This window comes from Vigna umbellata, chromosome 4 (genome assembly GCF_029865625.1).
Source record: "Vigna umbellata cultivar VRB3 chromosome 4, Vumbellata_1.0, whole genome shotgun sequence".
In the NCBI taxonomy this organism is placed as follows: domain Eukaryota; kingdom Viridiplantae; phylum Streptophyta; class Magnoliopsida; order Fabales; family Fabaceae; genus Vigna; species Vigna umbellata.
This window is the reverse complement of record NC_142168.1, coordinates 12,971,233-12,990,541: the sequence shown is the minus strand read 5'-3', so window position 1 is coordinate 12,990,541 and position 19,309 is coordinate 12,971,233. Positions and strand designations below refer to the sequence as shown.

At 32.9% G+C, this 19,309-nt stretch overlaps 4 protein-coding genes across 5 annotated transcripts; all 4 read right to left on the bottom strand.

Moving 5' to 3' along the window:
* Positions 1 to 228: 228 nt before the first annotated feature.
* LOC124833368 (transcription initiation factor TFIID subunit 6) lies at positions 229 to 6,021 on the bottom strand. Its single transcript, XM_047307838.2, has 12 exons — positions 5,631 to 6,021; positions 5,401 to 5,487; positions 4,642 to 4,743; positions 4,437 to 4,545; positions 3,762 to 3,865; positions 3,542 to 3,679; positions 3,349 to 3,444; positions 2,584 to 2,708; positions 2,048 to 2,180; positions 1,602 to 1,727; positions 1,370 to 1,481; positions 229 to 677 (listed from the first exon to the last, which is right to left on the bottom strand). The coding sequence occupies exons 1-12, from the start codon at positions 5,754 to 5,756 to the stop codon at positions 304 to 306; spliced, it is 1,632 nt and encodes a 543-aa protein (XP_047163794.1). The 5' UTR covers positions 5,757 to 6,021; the 3' UTR covers positions 229 to 303.
* Positions 6,022 to 8,273: 2,252 nt separating this feature from the next.
* Positions 8,274 to 10,266, bottom strand: LOC124833378 (CASP-like protein 4D1). The gene is made up of 3 exons (XM_047307853.2): positions 10,012 to 10,266; positions 9,672 to 9,807; positions 8,274 to 8,628 (listed from the first exon to the last, which is right to left on the bottom strand). The coding sequence occupies exons 1-3, from the start codon at positions 10,197 to 10,199 to the stop codon at positions 8,437 to 8,439; spliced, it is 516 nt and encodes a 171-aa protein (XP_047163809.1). The 5' UTR covers positions 10,200 to 10,266; the 3' UTR covers positions 8,274 to 8,436.
* Positions 10,267 to 12,346: 2,080 nt separating this feature from the next.
* Positions 12,347 to 13,322, bottom strand: LOC124833367 (CASP-like protein 4D1). The gene is made up of 3 exons (XM_047307837.2): positions 13,153 to 13,322; positions 12,919 to 13,054; positions 12,347 to 12,765 (listed from the first exon to the last, which is right to left on the bottom strand). The coding sequence occupies exons 1-3, from the start codon at positions 13,320 to 13,322 to the stop codon at positions 12,571 to 12,573; spliced, it is 501 nt and encodes a 166-aa protein (XP_047163793.1). The 3' UTR covers positions 12,347 to 12,570.
* Positions 13,319 to 18,956, bottom strand: LOC124833377 (RNA-binding CRS1 / YhbY (CRM) domain protein). 2 transcript variants are annotated; one of them, XM_047307849.2, is made up of 7 exons: positions 18,643 to 18,956; positions 18,292 to 18,390; positions 16,577 to 17,048; positions 15,787 to 16,188; positions 15,482 to 15,619; positions 15,110 to 15,201; positions 13,319 to 13,367 (listed from the first exon to the last, which is right to left on the bottom strand). In XM_047307849.2, the coding sequence occupies exons 2-6, from the start codon at positions 18,348 to 18,350 to the stop codon at positions 15,148 to 15,150; spliced, it is 1,125 nt and encodes a 374-aa protein (XP_047163805.1). In that variant the 5' UTR covers positions 18,351 to 18,390; positions 18,643 to 18,956; the 3' UTR covers positions 13,319 to 13,367; positions 15,110 to 15,147. The 2 variants fall into 2 exon arrangements, with proteins under 2 accessions (XP_047163805.1, XP_087970833.1); XM_088114707.1 differs by lacking the exon at positions 18,292 to 18,390 and having other exon boundaries at positions 18,643 to 18,937.
* Positions 18,957 to 19,309: the final 353 nt, after the last annotated feature.

Genomic DNA, 19,309 nt, shown 5'->3' with positions numbered 1-19,309 from the left:
CACTCTTTCATTTACATCACATCTCCTTTTCTCTTCATCTTCCAATCTCTTTTCTTTCTTCAAGTCTATACATAGCCATTTGGAGTACAAATAGTATTTTTTCCATAATCATTTGAATTTCGGAATAGGCTACAATAAGGAATTTGACTTGCTACGCAAACATTAGATTCCCATTGAGCACTATCCACTAACATCTAAAGAAATCATCAACCGGGACTTCGCATGCCATGGAGGAATTTTAGTTTGTTCTCGAATTAATAGTCAATGGATTATCCGTGCTCTATTCATCAAATTACTGTAAAGTTACAAGAACATATACATCTCAGGAGCCTGAATGAAAGAAAGAATTCCTTCACCAAACAAGTCAAACAGTGATACCAGGATCCGTCCAGAATTAAGCTCGTCTTTCCAAACCTGGGTGAGAGCAGCAGATGTCTTCGATGCCTGAGTATCACCCCTGTTACTTCTAAGTTCGCCATCTAAAGAAGTCTCATTTTTCATCTGTGCAGAAGATGATGAACCAATAATTGAATCAACTGGAGAAGCTCGAGTCTCTGCCTCCTCTTGCTTGTGAGCGGGTGAGGAATTCATTGGGACCACACCAACCTCTCCGTCGGTAGCAGTTTTTTTCAAAGGTGGCTGCTGTTCCAATTGGTCAGGGTCTGCCTCGCGTTTACCTAAGTAATCAATTATGAAAAGGAGTAAGTATACAAACAAAGAACGGAAAAGTACAAACAATATTTATATAATAATTAGAACATTGAACGTTAAGTCAGCGCCTCCCAGTACATCAGCATTAAGAATTTCTTAAGAAAATAACAACCAAGTAACAGATCTGGTGCCTGCTGTGACAGATAATCCCAGCTAATATACAGAAACAGTTAGGAAAAGAAAAGGAAATATTGTAAACAAACAATTCAAAGTGACAATGAGAAAATAGGAAAAGTAAGTTTCGAGGAAAATAACATATTCGAACAAAAACTGTCAATTTACCTGATGAAGCAATTTGTTTTAATTTAACAGTTCTATTTCTAAATTTCAATTATAATAATCCTCCATACATGAATTTATTTAGGTTTGAACTTAAATCAAATTTATTATGTCTATGCTATGTGCCTGTATGATTTAGTAGAGACAATCATGAGCACAATTAACTATTGCTTCAACCCTGCCGCAGTTAGATGCTAATATTGACAAACAGATCCCTTTCTTCTGTGGGTATTATATATTGTGGGTATTATATATACTTGTTTACCTTAAATTAAATGCCCAAACAAAAAAGATTTCCCTCCAAGGCTTAAAAGGATTATAGTAGGTATTTCATGAACTAGTGACTAGTATTTTCAAGGGAAACAAGGAAAATACTCACGAGATGAAGAAGTAAGAACTTTTGCATTGGTCTTCCAGACAGCACTAGGAGAAGGAGTTGAAAAAGTTGGGAACATCTTTAGTCGATCATATATACACTGACCTGCAGCACGCTGAATGATAGATTACATACAATCATCAGAACAACCACATTATACCGAGACTGATATTTTTCAGTTGGAAAAGCACCTATTTTTTACTAGCAAGTGGCTATATGTGACAGCATATCTTACCAGCAAGGCTCCATAAACACGCCAAGCTTCATGCCTTTTCATTTCATTTTTCTGCTTCTCCAGAAGCATCTCTGGTTCAAGAAGTCGCATATATGTCTCAAGGTTTGGCAGCAAAAGAAGGCGAACCTATTTCCATAGCAATAAGTAACATTAAAAATATATCAGAGCCTCATATGTAAGTATCAAACCTACTTTGAATTAAACAAACAAACATAATATACCATACAAGGTTCCTTTTAAATTGGTCATTTAAACCTTAAAATTATAAATACGAAACAATACTGAATTTGTAATGTAATAGCATGTTAATCTAATGATAATATGATGACAAGCGTATATAAAAATTGCATTGGAAAGTTGTCATCTTTAAACCACCAAAAGTATATTTCCAACTGTTGGCTTTTGACCAACTCCACAATCGCCAGGAACATGGGAGAGACACATACCACATTGGGTCCCAGTGCCCCCAACCCCTGAATCGCGCCATAGTGTTGCGTCATTGCCTTCTTAGGATCCAAGAATGCATTCAGCAATGTTTTAGTCAAACGATACTGGAGATTACTATAGACATGTCCAAACCTGCATGAAACATGAAGTTAATGTAAGAAAAATAGAAATGAAATCAATAAAAGCCCAGCAAATAAGCAACATGCCTAAAGTCATCAAGCAAAACTAGACTATCAAGCTTACAATACAATGACTCAACAGTTTGTACCAAATTCTACATCTTGAAATACCAATGACCATGCCAGGAAGTGTGTCCTTGAACTGGATCTCCAAAAACATAGGTGAATTTGAAAGGAAATACACAATAAATATAGTATTCTTTCTCTTTGCTACTAGGAAATAAAAGGACGTGAACAAATTGCATCAACCATCAAATAAATGGGGATACCGAGCATGGAGGTACACATACCAATAAATATAGAAAACTGCTTATTTCCATATATACGAAATAAACAAGGCAAGAGGGATATCTCACCTTTTGCATATTGAGGCAACCAGGTTAGCCGTAAAGTCTCTAAGTTCCCAGTGGTTGTCTGCCAACCTACTGCCCAACCTTTTAGCAACGAGGCAGGTCACAACAGATGGCATCAACTGGTGTAGCTGAAACATGCACAAACAGAAAGAAAAGAGTTAAGCAAGGATTTCACATAAACTCGTTCGAGTGAACAAAGCAATAACCAAATGGCCTTTCTAAACAACATGGTGGTGCTTGATCCATGTGGCTAAACCCACCTATATGGAAAAACTTTTCTAGTTATTCATGCTACTTTCTTTTCACAACTCTCCATAATCATTCAAACATTGAAACTACCTTACAAGATAAGAAAAGCCATTAAGAACTGGACTACCGACCTAAACCATTGCTATCTGGCCAGAAAAAGACCTACTAAAACAGAACCCAAGCCTGACCTTTGCTTTGAGGCTGATGCGTCAGGCCACATGGCAGGCCACAAGAAAATACAGTAGAAAGCACATTTTTTATTTGCTTTCAAATTTTTATGGGGCCAACCGACCAAGTTTGTTCGGGGCCATCTTTATGGACAAGCAACAAATGATAAATCAACTTAAATATCTCAGAATACTTTCAAAGTTCAATGTAGACAACAGACTACCAAATAGAAAAGGATGAAACAACCAATATTTACGTAGATATTAAAAATACTACTGTGCTCAAACAAAGATCATACTTCATCTGCAAGAATATAAACAAATATACTAAACCAACAAGGGGTGAACTTACATAAGGTTCAATATGGATGTGAGGGTTTAGCAGAAGGCTACTAACAACTCGCATCAAGGCAAATAGAAGAGGAAAATTATTCAAACCACGTGAAACCTGACAAGAAATGAGAAGCATGCAGTTATAGTGAGCTACAATAAGGTGAAAATTCTTTTTTTATCCATTAACATCATAAAAGGACAAATATTATTACCTCATCAGCTATAAAGCATGTGAAATATGGAACTAGTGGATGAAGTCCTGAATCAGTAGCCAAACTTACTAATGCTTCTTTAAAGAGAGCTGAATCAGACTCACTCAAAGTAAGCTCAGCAACTTTGTCAAAATACATCTGCAAGAAACAATAAAACTAACAAAAATGAATCACGAGATGTGAAACAAGATAGCTCATGGTGCCTTAACAATTTTAATACCTGAAGTTCTCTGGATAATACATGCTTAACAGGCAATTTGATGTCAACTGGAAGGTCATCATCTTTCTGCTCATGCTTTTTGGTATCAGAAGGAGCTGAAATTACTGCATATAAAATAATAAGTAAATAATAATTCTTAAAAGGGGTATTAGGAGAGTAGAGGTTAAATTGGAAGAATTTACAAATAATGGATCTCGAAGCATTAAGCAGCCAAACAGTTCCTGTTTGTTTTGTTTGTATGATGGACATCTCCAAAATTATAAGGAGCAAAATATTTATATGATTCTATGGGGGCGCACACACACATATAACTAAATATTTCTGAAAATCAGTATATTTAATTGGATGTGTATACTTCTTCTAGTTTTCCATTTCTAATTTCTAGTGATTTAGTGTGCATAAAGATACTGATGTTTTCCACAAATTTTAGACCCATAAAGCTGACCATGCTATGGTGACAAACAAAATCACTTAAATAACATCTCCCAATCTAAACACTAACTAGAGTAAAAATTCATGATATCATGAACCAGAGGAAGTCAAAACAACAAGCTGACAAGTATAACATCAAACAAAATCATACCTCCAAGATCCCTCAATCCATGCAGCTAAACCATACAACCTAGTTTCATCTGAGCCAAAGAATACAGGCAGAACTCAAGGTGAGAGACATACCTTCTATAGGAGCATTTTCTGGAATAGCAGGTTGCACACCTTCAATGGCTAGCCAGTGGCATGTAACTGCAGTATCAAGAGGTGCTTTTGGTAAAGAAGCTTCAATAACCTATGATTAACAGAAGCTATATAATTTTAACGAGGTGATGCACAGGTTGAAATCCAATTGAAGTGAGTCAATGAAAATGATTGAGTACACCCTTACCTCTTTTAAATCTACATCCTTGTCCTCAATATAAAACAAGTCCCTGTGTCCAACAGCTCTTTTGAACCGCAAAGGACCACCAGATGCAAATCCATATATTGGCTGTCACAAGGAGGAAAACAATCGATAATGAGATTGGAGACAACAACTATGCTTTCTTTTCTCAAAAAGAAAAGAAATTCACAAAAAAATTCCACAAGGTAGTTCTAATATGCATCTTCTATCTGGAAATAGCAAGAACCCGTAAAATCACAATCCTCACTACTCTCAATGCACAGCCAATCCTCAGTTCGAATATAAATGAAGCTAGTTATATTATATCTTTCCACAACTTTTGAGTACACTACTGAACAGTTTGAACAATGAAGATCAATTTGCCATGAACTTATCTTTGCACATATCACACACCTTTTTATTATATATACATACATACATACATACATACATATATATATATATATATATATATGGAATCATAAACCAATAATTATCTAATATAACCAATATGTACGAAGAACCACGGAAGATAAAACAAAAGCGGAAAACTAATATAGTGCTTGTACTTTAGGGGCTTTGCATTTAAAGATAGCAAAGACACATTTGATTCACTTGATCGAAACAAACTACTTTAGTTCAAGGACTAGTGGATGGTTATAAAATTAAAGGTGAAAAAAGAAAGCATTCCTCAAAACAAAAAGAACTACCCGAACACTTTTTTATTGGCAGTCCAAAATTCAATCACTTAAGACTCAAACTTACTTCAACATTCTTCAAGTTCAGAGCAACATCAACATCATCCGCAGTGAGAATGGTTCTCTTAGAATGCCGCATGCACTTAATTGCCTCCTGAGGTTAACACAAACAGTGTTAAGAGGTAGGAGTTAGGTCAACACAACACTCGTCTAATCGCCTAAAATTAACGATACTACAGATCGAAACACACTCAAAAAAAGAGTTGATAGCTGCAAAAAGAAAAGAGCGGAAGAGACCTGCATAATCTGGCGCATGCGGTATTCGACATCGGGAGCGACAGCGAGAGCGACATCGGGAGACAAGGAGCTTATCCCAATGCTCTGCGCTATAACTTCGATCGTCTCTTTGGGAACAATGCTCATTTTCAAACGCACGCTACACTCGTCGCTTCCTCAAACTGAAAGAGTGTTCGGAATTTGAATGCAGAACGCAAACCCTAACGCACATGGCTTTTCATCATCGCATCGATTCCCCAACTCCTTCGTTGCCTTCTCTAACTTCCGGTTCGAATTCCGTTACCTCCGGGCGGTGGCAACACTGGCGCGTGTGGTGTGGTGGGAAGCTCTTTCTCGCGTCAATAGAAGGTGTTTGCAGGAAGACAAACGTCCACCGTTACCCTCTCCGATTATTATTTTTATTCCAATAATAATAATATACGTTTTATTATTAATTTAAAAAAACTAAAATTAATATCTTGTACTTCTACTTTTTGTTGGTGTAATATTATGTTTCTTATTTGGATGACAATCTGTTTCAACTATTCATAATTTTATATTTATAATAAATTTTAATAAATATTATTCCTATTGTTTCAACTTATTTGAGAGACAAAATGTCTTTGTGTATTTTATTTATTACTACTTTTTGGTTTGGTGATAAATATTTTATTTTCTAATATATATATATATATAAAGATAACATCATGATCATTAACATAAAAAAGAAATTCTTCTCACATGTTTAGAATCTCATCTCTAATATTAAATAAGTTGTTGTAGATGTTGAAATCACCATTATTCAAGTCAAGTTTAATCCTTAATTAACTTCTAATATTTATCTAATTTTTCTAGTAAAGTAGACTCCAATAGTTATGAAACTAAATTAATTATCCTAATAATTCCTCAAAGCACTACAACTTCCATACTTAATCATAGTAAAGCATTGAAAAAAGTTATCACATAGTCCTAATATTCAAACTTATATTTTAATGAAATAAATAACCAAGTGAGACTAAAATGATTTATCATATTTGTTTCTAAATAATCTCAAACCATATTTCTTTTTAGGTTTAATGTCTCAATAGGTCCCTATTTTTGTTCAGAATTTGAAATAGGTCCCTTTATTTTTTGCCGTCCCAATTGGGTCCTTATTTTTGTTAATTTGATGCAAATAAATCCTTTCCATCAATTTCATCAAACGGCGTTAACGAATGTGTGACGTGGCCTTACACGTGTCAATACTGTCCTCAGGCCACGTCACACATTCATTAACGCCGTTTGATGAAATTGACGGAAATGATTTATTTGCATCAAATTAACAAAAATAAGGACCCAATTGAGACGCCAAAAAATAAAAGGTAAACCTTCTTTTTATTTGCATATGTATATTTTTCAACTTGTATAAATATTAATATAAAGTCATAAACAACTAAAAACATCCTTACATCACAATTCAAAAGATTTCTTATTAGGTTTAATAACTTTTTTATCCCAATTTTGGTTAGAAATGTTCGAAATGGTCCTAATTTTTTTTCTGTTCAGTGTTGTCATAAAGAACGTAATTTATGCTCAATTTAGTCCTATTTGCAGACGACGTTTAAATCATTAACAACGCACTGTCCAATTGTGCAATAAATGACACATCACCCTTGACACGTCATCATTATCTCCTACCTCCAAAAGTCCTAATTTCCCTTACAAAGAAACCCTAGCCACCACCTAAATCTAACTGTCGTTGCCACGGTCACGACCAACCACCATCTTTGCACCTCCATCATCTTCTCCACCACCTAAGCACTAATTTTTGAAAATGTATTTCTAATTAGGGTCTCAGCTCACCAGACCACCATATTCGCCATCATCTTCCTTGTGCTCCCAAAACCTTAGGCCACCCCCACAGCTACGCAGCAAAGCCCATTTCAGGTTGTCGCCGCCGTAAGAATCGCGTTACCACATCTCCATCCGCGACGCCATCAAACCTGCAGCAAATCACGAGTCTTCCTCCTCTAGCACCAACCTAAATCCGCTACTACTACCACTCTCCCTTCTTCAACGCGTCGTCGCGGCACACACCTCCATCATCCTCGCCAACCCCAAACCTGCAAACCACAAGAACTAGAAATCTGCAAGACCATGAGCTTAAATTACAAATCTCTCTGGCGAATCGATCGGCTCCCGTGCTTCCACCGTTCGGTAGCTTCACCTCTTCATCCGTTTGGTGTCCTTCTTCTTGTCCCTCACTGCTCGGCCTCTTCCTACCTTCCATCTCTCTGTGCTTGAAGGGAATCCACGTGGACAGTCGTTTGCAAAAAGGACTAAATTAAACATAAATTACGTTCTTTAGGACAACAATGAACAGAAAAAAAAAATAGAACCATTTCGAACATTCCCAACCAAAATTGAGAACAAAAAAAGTATTAAACCTTAAAAGTATTTACTCATTATAAATTTAAACTTTCATAAATATGCATATTTATAATGTGTAACACGCTAAGTTGTGTAATAAACGACCTAAAACACTATAATCATACATTGTTTATAATTATTTTCTGATTTTTTTTAATTTACATGTATTTTTGTTATGTTTTAAAATCAAAGATAACATGATTGTAAATTTGCACTCATTCGTTCAACAAACGAAAAACCCATTCTATTGAGAAAAAAAAAAACAAGTACAATTTGGCTTTATATATTGGGAAGTGAAAGTACATAACAGAGATAAACAAGATTCAAAGTAATCTATTGAATTGAACTAAACCTGATTACTAAGTTGGGAAGGAAACAATAATAAGAAAGAATTACAAGATATGATTAAATTTGTGCTTCAATTAGCTTTCTTTGGCAAAGCAAAGGAAGTGATAGTTGATGCTATGGCAGTGAACACAAATCCAATCAGAAGAAGACTTGCAGAAGCGTTTGCCTTGTCGGTAAACGGGTTGGAGGGTACACCTCTACCCAACTCTACGGTCACACCAAATCCAGCAGCTGAACCCGAAATCATGAAGTATGATATCATCTGTTCATACAAATTAACAACACAATCATTCATAATCACAGTATTTATTACAAATCATTACAAAAAGCTTGTTCGTCACAGTTTCGTATCAACTAAAAAATAAATGGATCCAAACTTCATCTTACAAGTCGAATTTGTAAAGTTGAGTTAGATTTAAAGTTTACTATGATATCAGAGCTATATTAGAGTCTATTTTATGGATATTTGTTATTTGTTGGACATGTTGTTCTACCTGGTTATTACCGTTATCGTACCATTCATTAATGTCTAATCTTATGTTTGAGATATATATATATATCTTGACTTGAAGAAGATGTTTCATATCAACTAAAGATAAGACTAATTTTAAGTATATAAATAGATACAAACCTCACCTTACAAGTCGATTTTGTAGAGTTTTAAAGTTCACTATGATATCAGAGTTATATTAAAACATATGCTATCAATATTTGTTGTTTATTGGACATGTTGTTCTACCCAAAACCGTTATTGGATCATCTTTTAATATCTAGTCTCTCAACGTGAAGAGGACTAGTCGATTTTGTGAGGTTACCTTAAACTTAAAATTCACTTCTTAATATATATATATATATATAGGTTTAATAGCCAATTTAGTCCCCACTTTGGTTGAAAAATCTCAATTTAGTCCCTCGTTATAAAAGTGTTTTACATTAGTCCTAACTTTTAAAATAGTGGGTCAGATTGGTCCCTTTCGTTAAATATAAGTTAACGAGATTAATAGATGATGATGTGACACAGCTTAAAGCTGATGTGTTAGATTGGTCCCTCGTTAGCTTTAAGTTGTGTCACATCATCATCCATTAATTTTGTTAACTTATATTTAACAGAAAGGACTAATCTGACCCACTATTTTAAAAGTTAGGACTAATTCAAAGCACTTTTATAACGAGGGACTAAATTGAGATTTTTCAACCAAAGTGAGGACTAAATTGGCTATTAAACCTATATATATATATATATATATATATATATATATATATATATATATATATATATATATTCTTTTATAACATGAGATTTACCTTGTCAGCAAAGAAATCAAACAAATAGCCACCATCACCACTTAACACACGGTTTCCTGATACCACGGTGAAGATTGAGAACGCCATTTGCAGCAGGTTATACGCAAATCCAATTATTATCGTCGCTAACATATATCTGCATTTACAAAACAGTATGGTTTCTTTCACTTTCATTGAGACACATTGTAAATTAATATACTTGAAAATCAATCCTCAATCATATAACTATAGCTTCAAGTAAAAATCTTTCTCACGTTGCATGCTATAAAAGTCAAAAGGGTATGCATATAGATGAGAATATGTAAATTTTATAAACTGTAGTACAATGTTGCATGCTTACCGATAAGCATAGAAATCACTAAACTTGACTTGTTCCTCGGTGTCAGCATCAGTTTGTTTGAGTGTGGCAATGAGAATGAGAGCAATGAGAAGGAACACGAAGGTTAAGACTCTCATAAGGAGAAGCACAGTTCTTGATGAAGCTGTGGAGGAGTTGGAGGGTGTGGTATTCACGACCGTCTCAGGCATTTTCCTAGTATATCTCAAAACAAAAACCTTGTTTCTGAATAATTTAGGTTTAGTTTTTGACCTTTTTATAACACCGAGAATGATGAACAACGTACGTGTTCTGTAATTCTGATCGTTTACTCAGTGTGATAAGGATAAAGTCAATAGGCAAGTTGATGCCTAATGATTCCGAATGAAACGTAAATGGATGACTTTGAAACTGCTGGCATTACACCTTTCATTGCTTTGCTTATCATTTCTGCGAAACCTCCATCTCATTCTTTGATCATTCTTAACACTGCTTCTTCACATTAGTTGACTTTGACCCTATTAAGCAAAACATGTCGATAATTACCACTGGACATTGATTTCAGAATATTTCATTCACACTTAGATTCGAGAATCTTTAACAAAATTCGTCACTAATTAATAAAATTAAAATAATCTAAATTAAAGTCGTTGGTATTTTTGTAGAAACCAAAAATTTCAAAGTGTTGACTTTTATATCTTGTATTGATGTTTTTAACTTTTGGACTTCCATTAATTATAAGAATATCTTGTTTATGGCATACAGATGGGTATGTGCCTTATTTATGGCATACAGATGGGTATTTTCTTTTTCCTTCTTAAATATTTTCAAGGTTTAATTTTAGTTCATTTGTTATCTTATTTTAATCATATTTTAAATATTTAATAGCTTAGTCAACGTTCACTTCATCTTATCAGCGCAATCATATGCCGATTATAATAGTAAGTTCAATTAGAAACCAATATATATTATATTACTAGTTTAATGAAGTCTTCAAACCAAACACGTATAGAAAGGAAAAAGATGGTTTGACACTTATTACTACTTTTTATGGCATCCACATGTATTTCTTTTATAAGGATAAAATTATATTAATAAAAATAATTTTTTATATTTTTAAAGGAAAAAAAAGAGAAAAAGATAATAAAGGTTAATGTCAAATGAAAATAAAGAAAATGTTGGTATTAAAATATCATTTTCTATATATAATATAAGAGATACTAATATATAGTTCTTATATCTCTATCTTTTTCTAAAGTCAGGATTACATCTATATCCCTTTGAGTAAAGGAGATGAAGGAAATATTTTCAAGAACTAAGGCCTTGTTCTTTTGAATAAATTTGAGGGAGTGGATTTGATGAGATTTGAGAGGATTTGAAGATAAATATTTTTGTCGTTTATTTGAGTGAATTTAGAGGTAAATAAGAGTAAATTCGGAAATAAATTTTTTTAATTTGTCACGTCAATACAATTCTATACTAATTCTCACAAATTTTATTTCCAAATTCACTCTCATTTACCTCCAAATTCACTCAAATAAACGACAAAAATTTATCTTCAAATTCTCTTAAATCCACTCAAAAGAACAGGACCTAAAAGCTAAGAGCACTTTGCAGGTCATTTTGTTTGATTGTTTGCGGTTTGAGGATGTTCAAAATTATCAAACCACTTACTTCTTGGAATTTTAAGTTGTTTAACCTAAAACTCTTGTATATAATAATTTATTTATTGTCATTTTGATATCCAAAAATATGTTATTATCACCCTAGTATTCCTTTTGAATTTTAGATTAAGGATAAAAAATCACGAAAGTAATGTAATTTTTTTTCATAATTTATAAAAATGAATATTTTTTTTAAATAAATAATTATATAACTAAGTTATGTTTGTAAACACAATTTTACAAAAAAGTGAAATTGTACTTAAATTTAGTTAAAAGAAAGCGAAATTGTATTTATTCCAGCTTAAAAAATGAAGTTATGATTAAAAAATTAGTTTAAAAATAAGTGAAGTTGTATTTCACAACTTAATAATTAATATTTTACCAAAGTTGTATTTGAAAGTACAACTTCGACCATTGAAAATAAAAATAAGATCATACATTAGATACTACTTCCTTGTAAAATCATGTTTTCCCACAATGATATAAGTAATAGTATCTAAAATTTACCCATTTTAATAAATTTTAAAAAAAAATTGTCCATTTATCAAATTTCCTACCATTGATAGATAACACTTTCAAATATTTATTTAAAAGATGTCAGTTTGAGAAATGATATAGAAGTTAAAAAACGGTGATTATAGTCAGCATAATTTAATTTAATAACGAGTAGACGAGAATAGAAGCAAAGCAAAGAGTGAAACGAGAAAAATTCACTATGTTCAAAAGTCAAAGAACACAGCTGTTTCATATATTCAGAAAGAGAAATACAGTGAAAAAGATATATAGACAAGGTAAAAATAAATCCACAATTGAGTGACCAACAAAAGAAATTGAACCATAGATTAACCATGGAAGGAATAAGAAAGAATTTTCAGTTTATAATCCATGAACATCACTATTTTTTTCTGCATTAAGCTAACTAACTATTAGTTTTCTTTGACAAAGCAAAGGAAGTGAAAGTTGATGCCACGGCAGTGAACAGAAATGCAATCAGAAGAAGACTGGCTGAAGCGTGTGCCTTGTCAGTAAATGAGTTGGAGGGTGTACCTCTTCTCAACTCCACTGTCAAACCAAATCCAGCAGATGAACCAGAAATCAGAAAGTACGATATGATCTGTTCATGCAAATTCACAATGCAAACTTGTTTAAAATCTTATCAGATTTTACAGGAAAAGATTGATGAATATATATATATATATATATATATATATATATATATATATATATATATATATATATATAACTTGTTATGACATGAAATATGTACCTTGTCACCAAAGAAATCAAACAGATAACCACCATTACCACTTAACACACGATTTCCTGATACCACAGTGAAGATTGAGAACCCCATTTGCAGCAGATTATACACAAATCCAATGATTATAGTCGAGATCATATATCTGCAATTACGAGATTTCACTTTTACATTTCTTAATAAATTTTACAACGAAGAGAAAGGTTGATATACGTATATATAAACCATGCAATGAATACTTACCTATAGGTATAGAAATCACTGAACTTGATTTTTTCCCCAGTGTTATCATCAGTTTGTTTGGCTACAGCAATGAGAATGAGTGCAATGAAAAGAAAGATAAAGGTTAAAACCCTCAAAAGGAGAAGGGCAGTTCTTGAAACTGTGGTACTTGAGGGTGAGGAATCCGCCATATCTCACAGCTTCTTCTTCTTCTGAGTGTACCCAAAAAAAAATTCCTGCAAATTAATAAATTTGGTGCGTGAAAGATTAGAACTTTTTATAATATCAATAATTGTGAACGTGAACGTGTAGTGTAGCTAGTTCTCGTTTGACAAGGATAAAAGTCAACGCCAAAGTTGGAGCATGAATGCATGATGATTACGAAAATGGTGGCATCACAGCACAGCAATAGCTAGCCGAATCCATTGGTTGACTGAACTCTGCATTTGCTTCAAATGTTCTGGAAAATCTCATACTTTGATATCATTATACTATTACTTCACGTTGTTTGACCCTATTTTTTCTCGCATGATCTCTTTCTTCAATATCAATCACTCTCTTTACACCGTTACCAATGCATGTGCATGTGCTATGGAAATATATATTAAGATAATGTTGTATTCAACATTTCGTATGTTGACTACCAAATTTTGGAAGAACAAAAAAGAAATGTTCGTTATTTTATTTTTCTAGGTAATGCTCTGTTTGTGTGTCTTCTCTTCATCTAATTTTTTTCATTCTAGATTCCAGTAGTTATGTTATGTTGAAAATGAATTTAACTACGTAGGATCAATTTTCAATATTTTGTTACTTCTTAGGATTATGTTCTTTGAATCATGGTTGGTTGGTGGTATATTAATTTTGACAAATATTTTTTATTTTTGAAACAATGAAATTCTATAAATTTAATATGGATTTTATAAAAGTAACTCAACATGATTGGGTTGTAGCAAAGTCACGGTATCTGATAAAAAAAAAAGTGCACAACTAAAAAATAAATAACAACTGTCAAACAAAATTATTTAACCTTCCGTGCTTTGTTTTCTAAGGCTAGAATCAGCTTCTATAATTTGTGTATAAATATATTGTATATTAGCATTAGGTCAGTAAATATAATGTTTTATGATAATATTTAAATTTTTAGTATTTTGATTGTAATTTTCTTTTTTTATAAAGTGAATTGTTTTGTATTTGAATGAAACATACAATGGGAGACGCTGAAATATTTGCATTTATTAGAAATGGGAGTGTAATTAAGTTATTTCTGTAATGTAATATTCTTACTACAATAGCTTTTTAATAAAATTGACTCAAAATCTAAAACAAGCTCATAATGACTAACAGGTCCTGTAATTTGCGCACCTTCTCATAGTCGTCTTTGTCCTCGTGCATATAATTATTTTAATATATATTTATTACACACTTTGATATATTTTATTAGTATATATATACTCTTTATTATCAGTGAAAAATCATATAAGTCCAAATAAATTATGGGCTTCACCTCTTCTTTTATTAGGTGTTCCCACAGTGTAAGACTGGATGGGAGGGACACAGAAGAATGTCACACCAGTACTATTATTACTGTTCTAATTTCATAATTAAAATAAAATTATAAAATGAAAATGAAAATAAAAACTCTGAATTTAATTAAATAGAATAAATTGTGAGATATATGGTGTTATTGAAGGTTACTGAACAAATAATTCTATGTATTTGAAAAAAAAAAAGTGCAAATATCAGTCATTCTGGTGGATCATGAAGGAAATATGAGGAAATAAACCAATGGTATCACATGCTTAATAACACTAATTCATTTAAAACGACATATTATCATGTAACGTGTATTGTTATGAGGAATTAGTAACCTTTTCCTTTGTGACATCAGGATTCAATCCTAATATGGACACTTCCTATATCATGCAAAAGTTATGCTGACCTTAAACCACTTGAAAATGATGAAGGTTACGAATCTTACATTTCCTCCAAAGCCAACACGATCAGGTTGTGTGAGCCTCATTTATGTGACATTTGGCGTCCAGAAAAATTAGAGTCATGCTTCTCCAATCCCTGACAAAATAACTACACTTTACAATGTGTTCTATTAAATGGGCCATTGGAGCAATATGCTGTTTTAAAATTGTAAGAACTTATAGTCCTTCTTCTTTTTCTCATCCTATTTCTTTTACATTATAATTTACTAGTGCAATCGAGCTGTTTCATAAGCCCATCACGCGTGTTTTTCCATAAAGAACAGAAAGACAAGGAAACGAATCTGCTTAAAACATTTCTGTCTAAATCAAGCATCATATAGGCAAAAACATTATTGTAGTAATATGCCAAAACTAACATTGTTAGTGGTGGTATCCTCTTTCCCTTTTCCAAACTTTGCAAGGTGCTGATGATACTCTTCAAGCTCTTTCTCCAACCTTTCAATGAAATGGCTAGTATGCTCAAGGGATTGGCCAAACCTATATTTCTCCAAGGCCTGGAAAATTTTCACAAGAAAATAGAACTATTGGGCTAGTTTCTCTTATCACATCATGACACAAATGTCATAATAATCTGAGTACCCTATAATTTCAATAAAAATAACGTAATATATTTATCACCAAACACATTTAGCCAATGAATAACAAATGCAATGTAAATTACCTTTGCTTTTGATAATGTATTTGGAGGAGACATTACTTCCGGTTGTGCGTAGTTCTTTCCACGGTAAAAGATGATGGTATTATTTGGCTTGATGTCAATTACAATGCCTTTGCTCAGTCGAGCAAGCTCTTCAGCATATTCATGTACTTGCCCTGGTTTGCAAGGCTTGCAGGTAACCTTTACGGTTTCATGATTTTTCCAGTGAAGATGCATATTAAGAACTACCCCACCAAATACTCCCCGTCTCCCGACTGGAACATAATGTTTCTTTTTGTCACCTGTGCGCTTCAGGTAATGCCTTTCCTCCTCAGTTAAAATTTCAGGATCAAATGTTTCTGGAGGGGGTTTTGGTACATCATATTTTCTCAGCTTCTCAATCAACCAAGCTTCCTTCCGCTTGGCCTGTAGAATTATAAGTTAAAACAAAAGACCCCCACATTACAAAATAAAAATTAAGGATGAAAAAACAAAGCATCGTTCCAGCCTATCTGAGTCACTAAATCATGTCTGTATTATTTCATATTCGAAGTAATCATGTCTTAATGAAAAATATAGCTTCACAAACTTTCCCAAATACAAAATACAATTTCATGGAGGAATTTGCATACAGATCCATAAGCAGCAATATTTATTATTTCAACACCCATACAAAAAAGAAAAGAAACACATTAACGTAGTGAATACCAGAATAATGCTTATACCATTGTTACCTGCTAGAAAATTGGAGCATGTCCAAAAACATAGAGGATAAAGCTTTAAACTAGAACTTAAAGTTGCAATGAAAGCCAACCTTTTCAAGCTTATATCTAATTCTTATCTCTGGATTTGGGGAATTCATCTTTTTCTTAGCCTTCAAACGGTAGAACCTGAGCTCATTCACTTTAGCTTTTTTAGACATTTTAACTTTTTTGTTCTTCTGGGTCTTTTTTGTAGAATTAATATCATCGGACTTGTCCAGAGAGAACCGCACAACATCATTGTCAGTCTTCAGCTCAACTGATTCATTATTTATGTACCTGGCAGGGAGCCAGCTTCCCAGAATACCTTGCCTTCCAAAGATATTTGGTTGCTGCATTAGAAGAAGACCTGACCAAGAAGACAAGGAGGGAACTCCTGAAAGATTCCTCAGTGTTCTGTAAGTTCTTTGATGCATGCACTCGTGATTGTGAGGTTTAAAGGACCTGAAATATGAAGTCTTGGTAGGGGATGACACAATAGTTGGAGCATGTTCAACAAGACAGCATAACCAGAATAAGCAATCTCTGCAAAGTATGAACACAATTTGGTATTAAAAAATCAGGAGCACTAAAATAAGAGCAAGAACTATGTCAAATATTGTTCTAATCCAACAAATATTGTGTGTTCAAAAATCAGCGTAAGCCTGTTCAACCGAACACTACTATGCTTTGTGTTATGTGGCAGATCTCTGATTTTGATGCTATTGCATTCTAACGACATATGTTGAGATAAGACATACTATGGGTGATGGAGTAAAAAAAGAGGATCAAGGAAAAAGAAAAAATACGGAAAAAAAACACAAACTAAGATAAATACTCCCCACGGGAAACTCCATGTACTGTACTGTATATAGATCCATCCACAACATCGTGAATTTCCATGTATCAATAATAGTGAATTGTATCTGTCCTTTTCTTCAGTTTTAGTTGAAATAATGTTCTTCAGCAAGTCAATTTTATTACAATTCAGATCTAAAGAACACCCTGTTTTATATTGTTTGGACATTTATCGTATCTTCCTATAATTATATTCACAATGGACAATACTACCACACCATAGTATCTTAATAGTTGTTCCTAAATATAATTTTTCCTTTCATCCAATTTCAAGATATCACAAGTTCTACAATTCATTGTGGTCCATAACTTGAAGCAGATTGCAAAAGTGCATAATATTCAACGATAACTTCTATCAATCATGCCCTGATTATCAATGCAAATGGAATGTGACATCACTTCTACTATGTCAGTAATTGGAACAAGCAAGTGTTCACAAACTAGAGCGGAAGAAGTTGAAACTCCCGGATACGACTATTATCTTATTCATATATTCAGAGTTGTAGATTTTAAGCAAACTAGAGAGCACCAGGCATACATATTATGCAGAGACAAGTAGGATAAAACATGTCTATTGATTACCCGCAGACTGAAATGAATTTTTTTTGTAACTAATCAAATTATAAGAATAAAAAAAACATTATTCTGAATAAAATAAGAGTATGAAGCAAATATTTTGGAGGTGATGCATTTAGGGAAAGATGATCAGTGCCTTAGAGAACAGAAGTAAATGTGTTTTTCATTTGGATAAAAAATGACGTCAGTTATGTTGGATTAGGGCTCTTAAAACTAAGTTTACTGTGTATTTTAGAAAGAAACTACGAAACTTCTTGTCCTTAACAAAAGAAACCATAAAGAGAAGGAACCCAATTGTGATTAACAACAAGCTAGAGTATGAAACAGTGGCAAAAGCAGATTATAGGATGGTGACCTTTGAAGCTTGTTTGTTCCACGCCCAAGCTCAGAGATAAGTTTTGAGTAGAATGTCATCAAAGCTTCACAGGTGAGAGTTCTTACAAAATGTATTTTCCTGTAAAACTAAGCATTCACATATACGAACTTGATCCTCGAAATCAAGCCAATTTTATCTTCTAACAACAAGCATGATGTGGTTCAGATATTGTAACAAACACATTATAAGCATTGTTTTTGAAGGTAGAATTACACAAAACTAGAAACCAACAATGAATTTGATCAAGCAGATGGTGCACAACACAATAATCTGTTGTGGAAGTATGATACCAAAATAAGAGCAAATTCGACAAAGTAAGACTGTGTGTACCTGTGTTTCCTGCAAGATGCGGAGAAGATTTGACAAAATAAGAGCAAATATTTTTAACAATTTTATTTCTGTTATCTACATGGAAACTTATATCATTAACACTTTTAAGAAATTCTCCATTTCTTTTAAGAGTCAATCTCTGGTTTAAGAAAACGAGGAACGGTCACAGAAGTTGAAAAGAAGAAAAACAGTGTCTCAGAAATACCATTTTTCAGATTTTATTGTTTTATTATTATTATATTTTTAATTTATTAAAATTACTTCTTAAATTTTTACCTACACCACGTATTAGTTTTTATTATTGCATGCATCTGTCATTGATAGTTAATTATTAATATACTAAGATATTATATTATTTTGTGGTTTTTTCCATAAATCACAAACATACGGATGAAATTGACAATGTAGAACAAGAGTAACTTTTAATTATTATTTTAGTCGGATTGCATTTTAAATTATATATTATCGAGTTACACACTGATTCAAAATAAAAGAATTTTGTAGAGTTTTCAAAAGTCAATGACACAGAAAAAATAAAATTAAAATAGGGTGGTTTCCAAATTACAGAGAAGAAGATGTTCCATTTAGGATTTTAGGTTTTTGAGTATTCCGTGAGGGTTAAAAGAATATTATGAAAAATCTTGGGTGCGGGTAGAAAACAATCGGG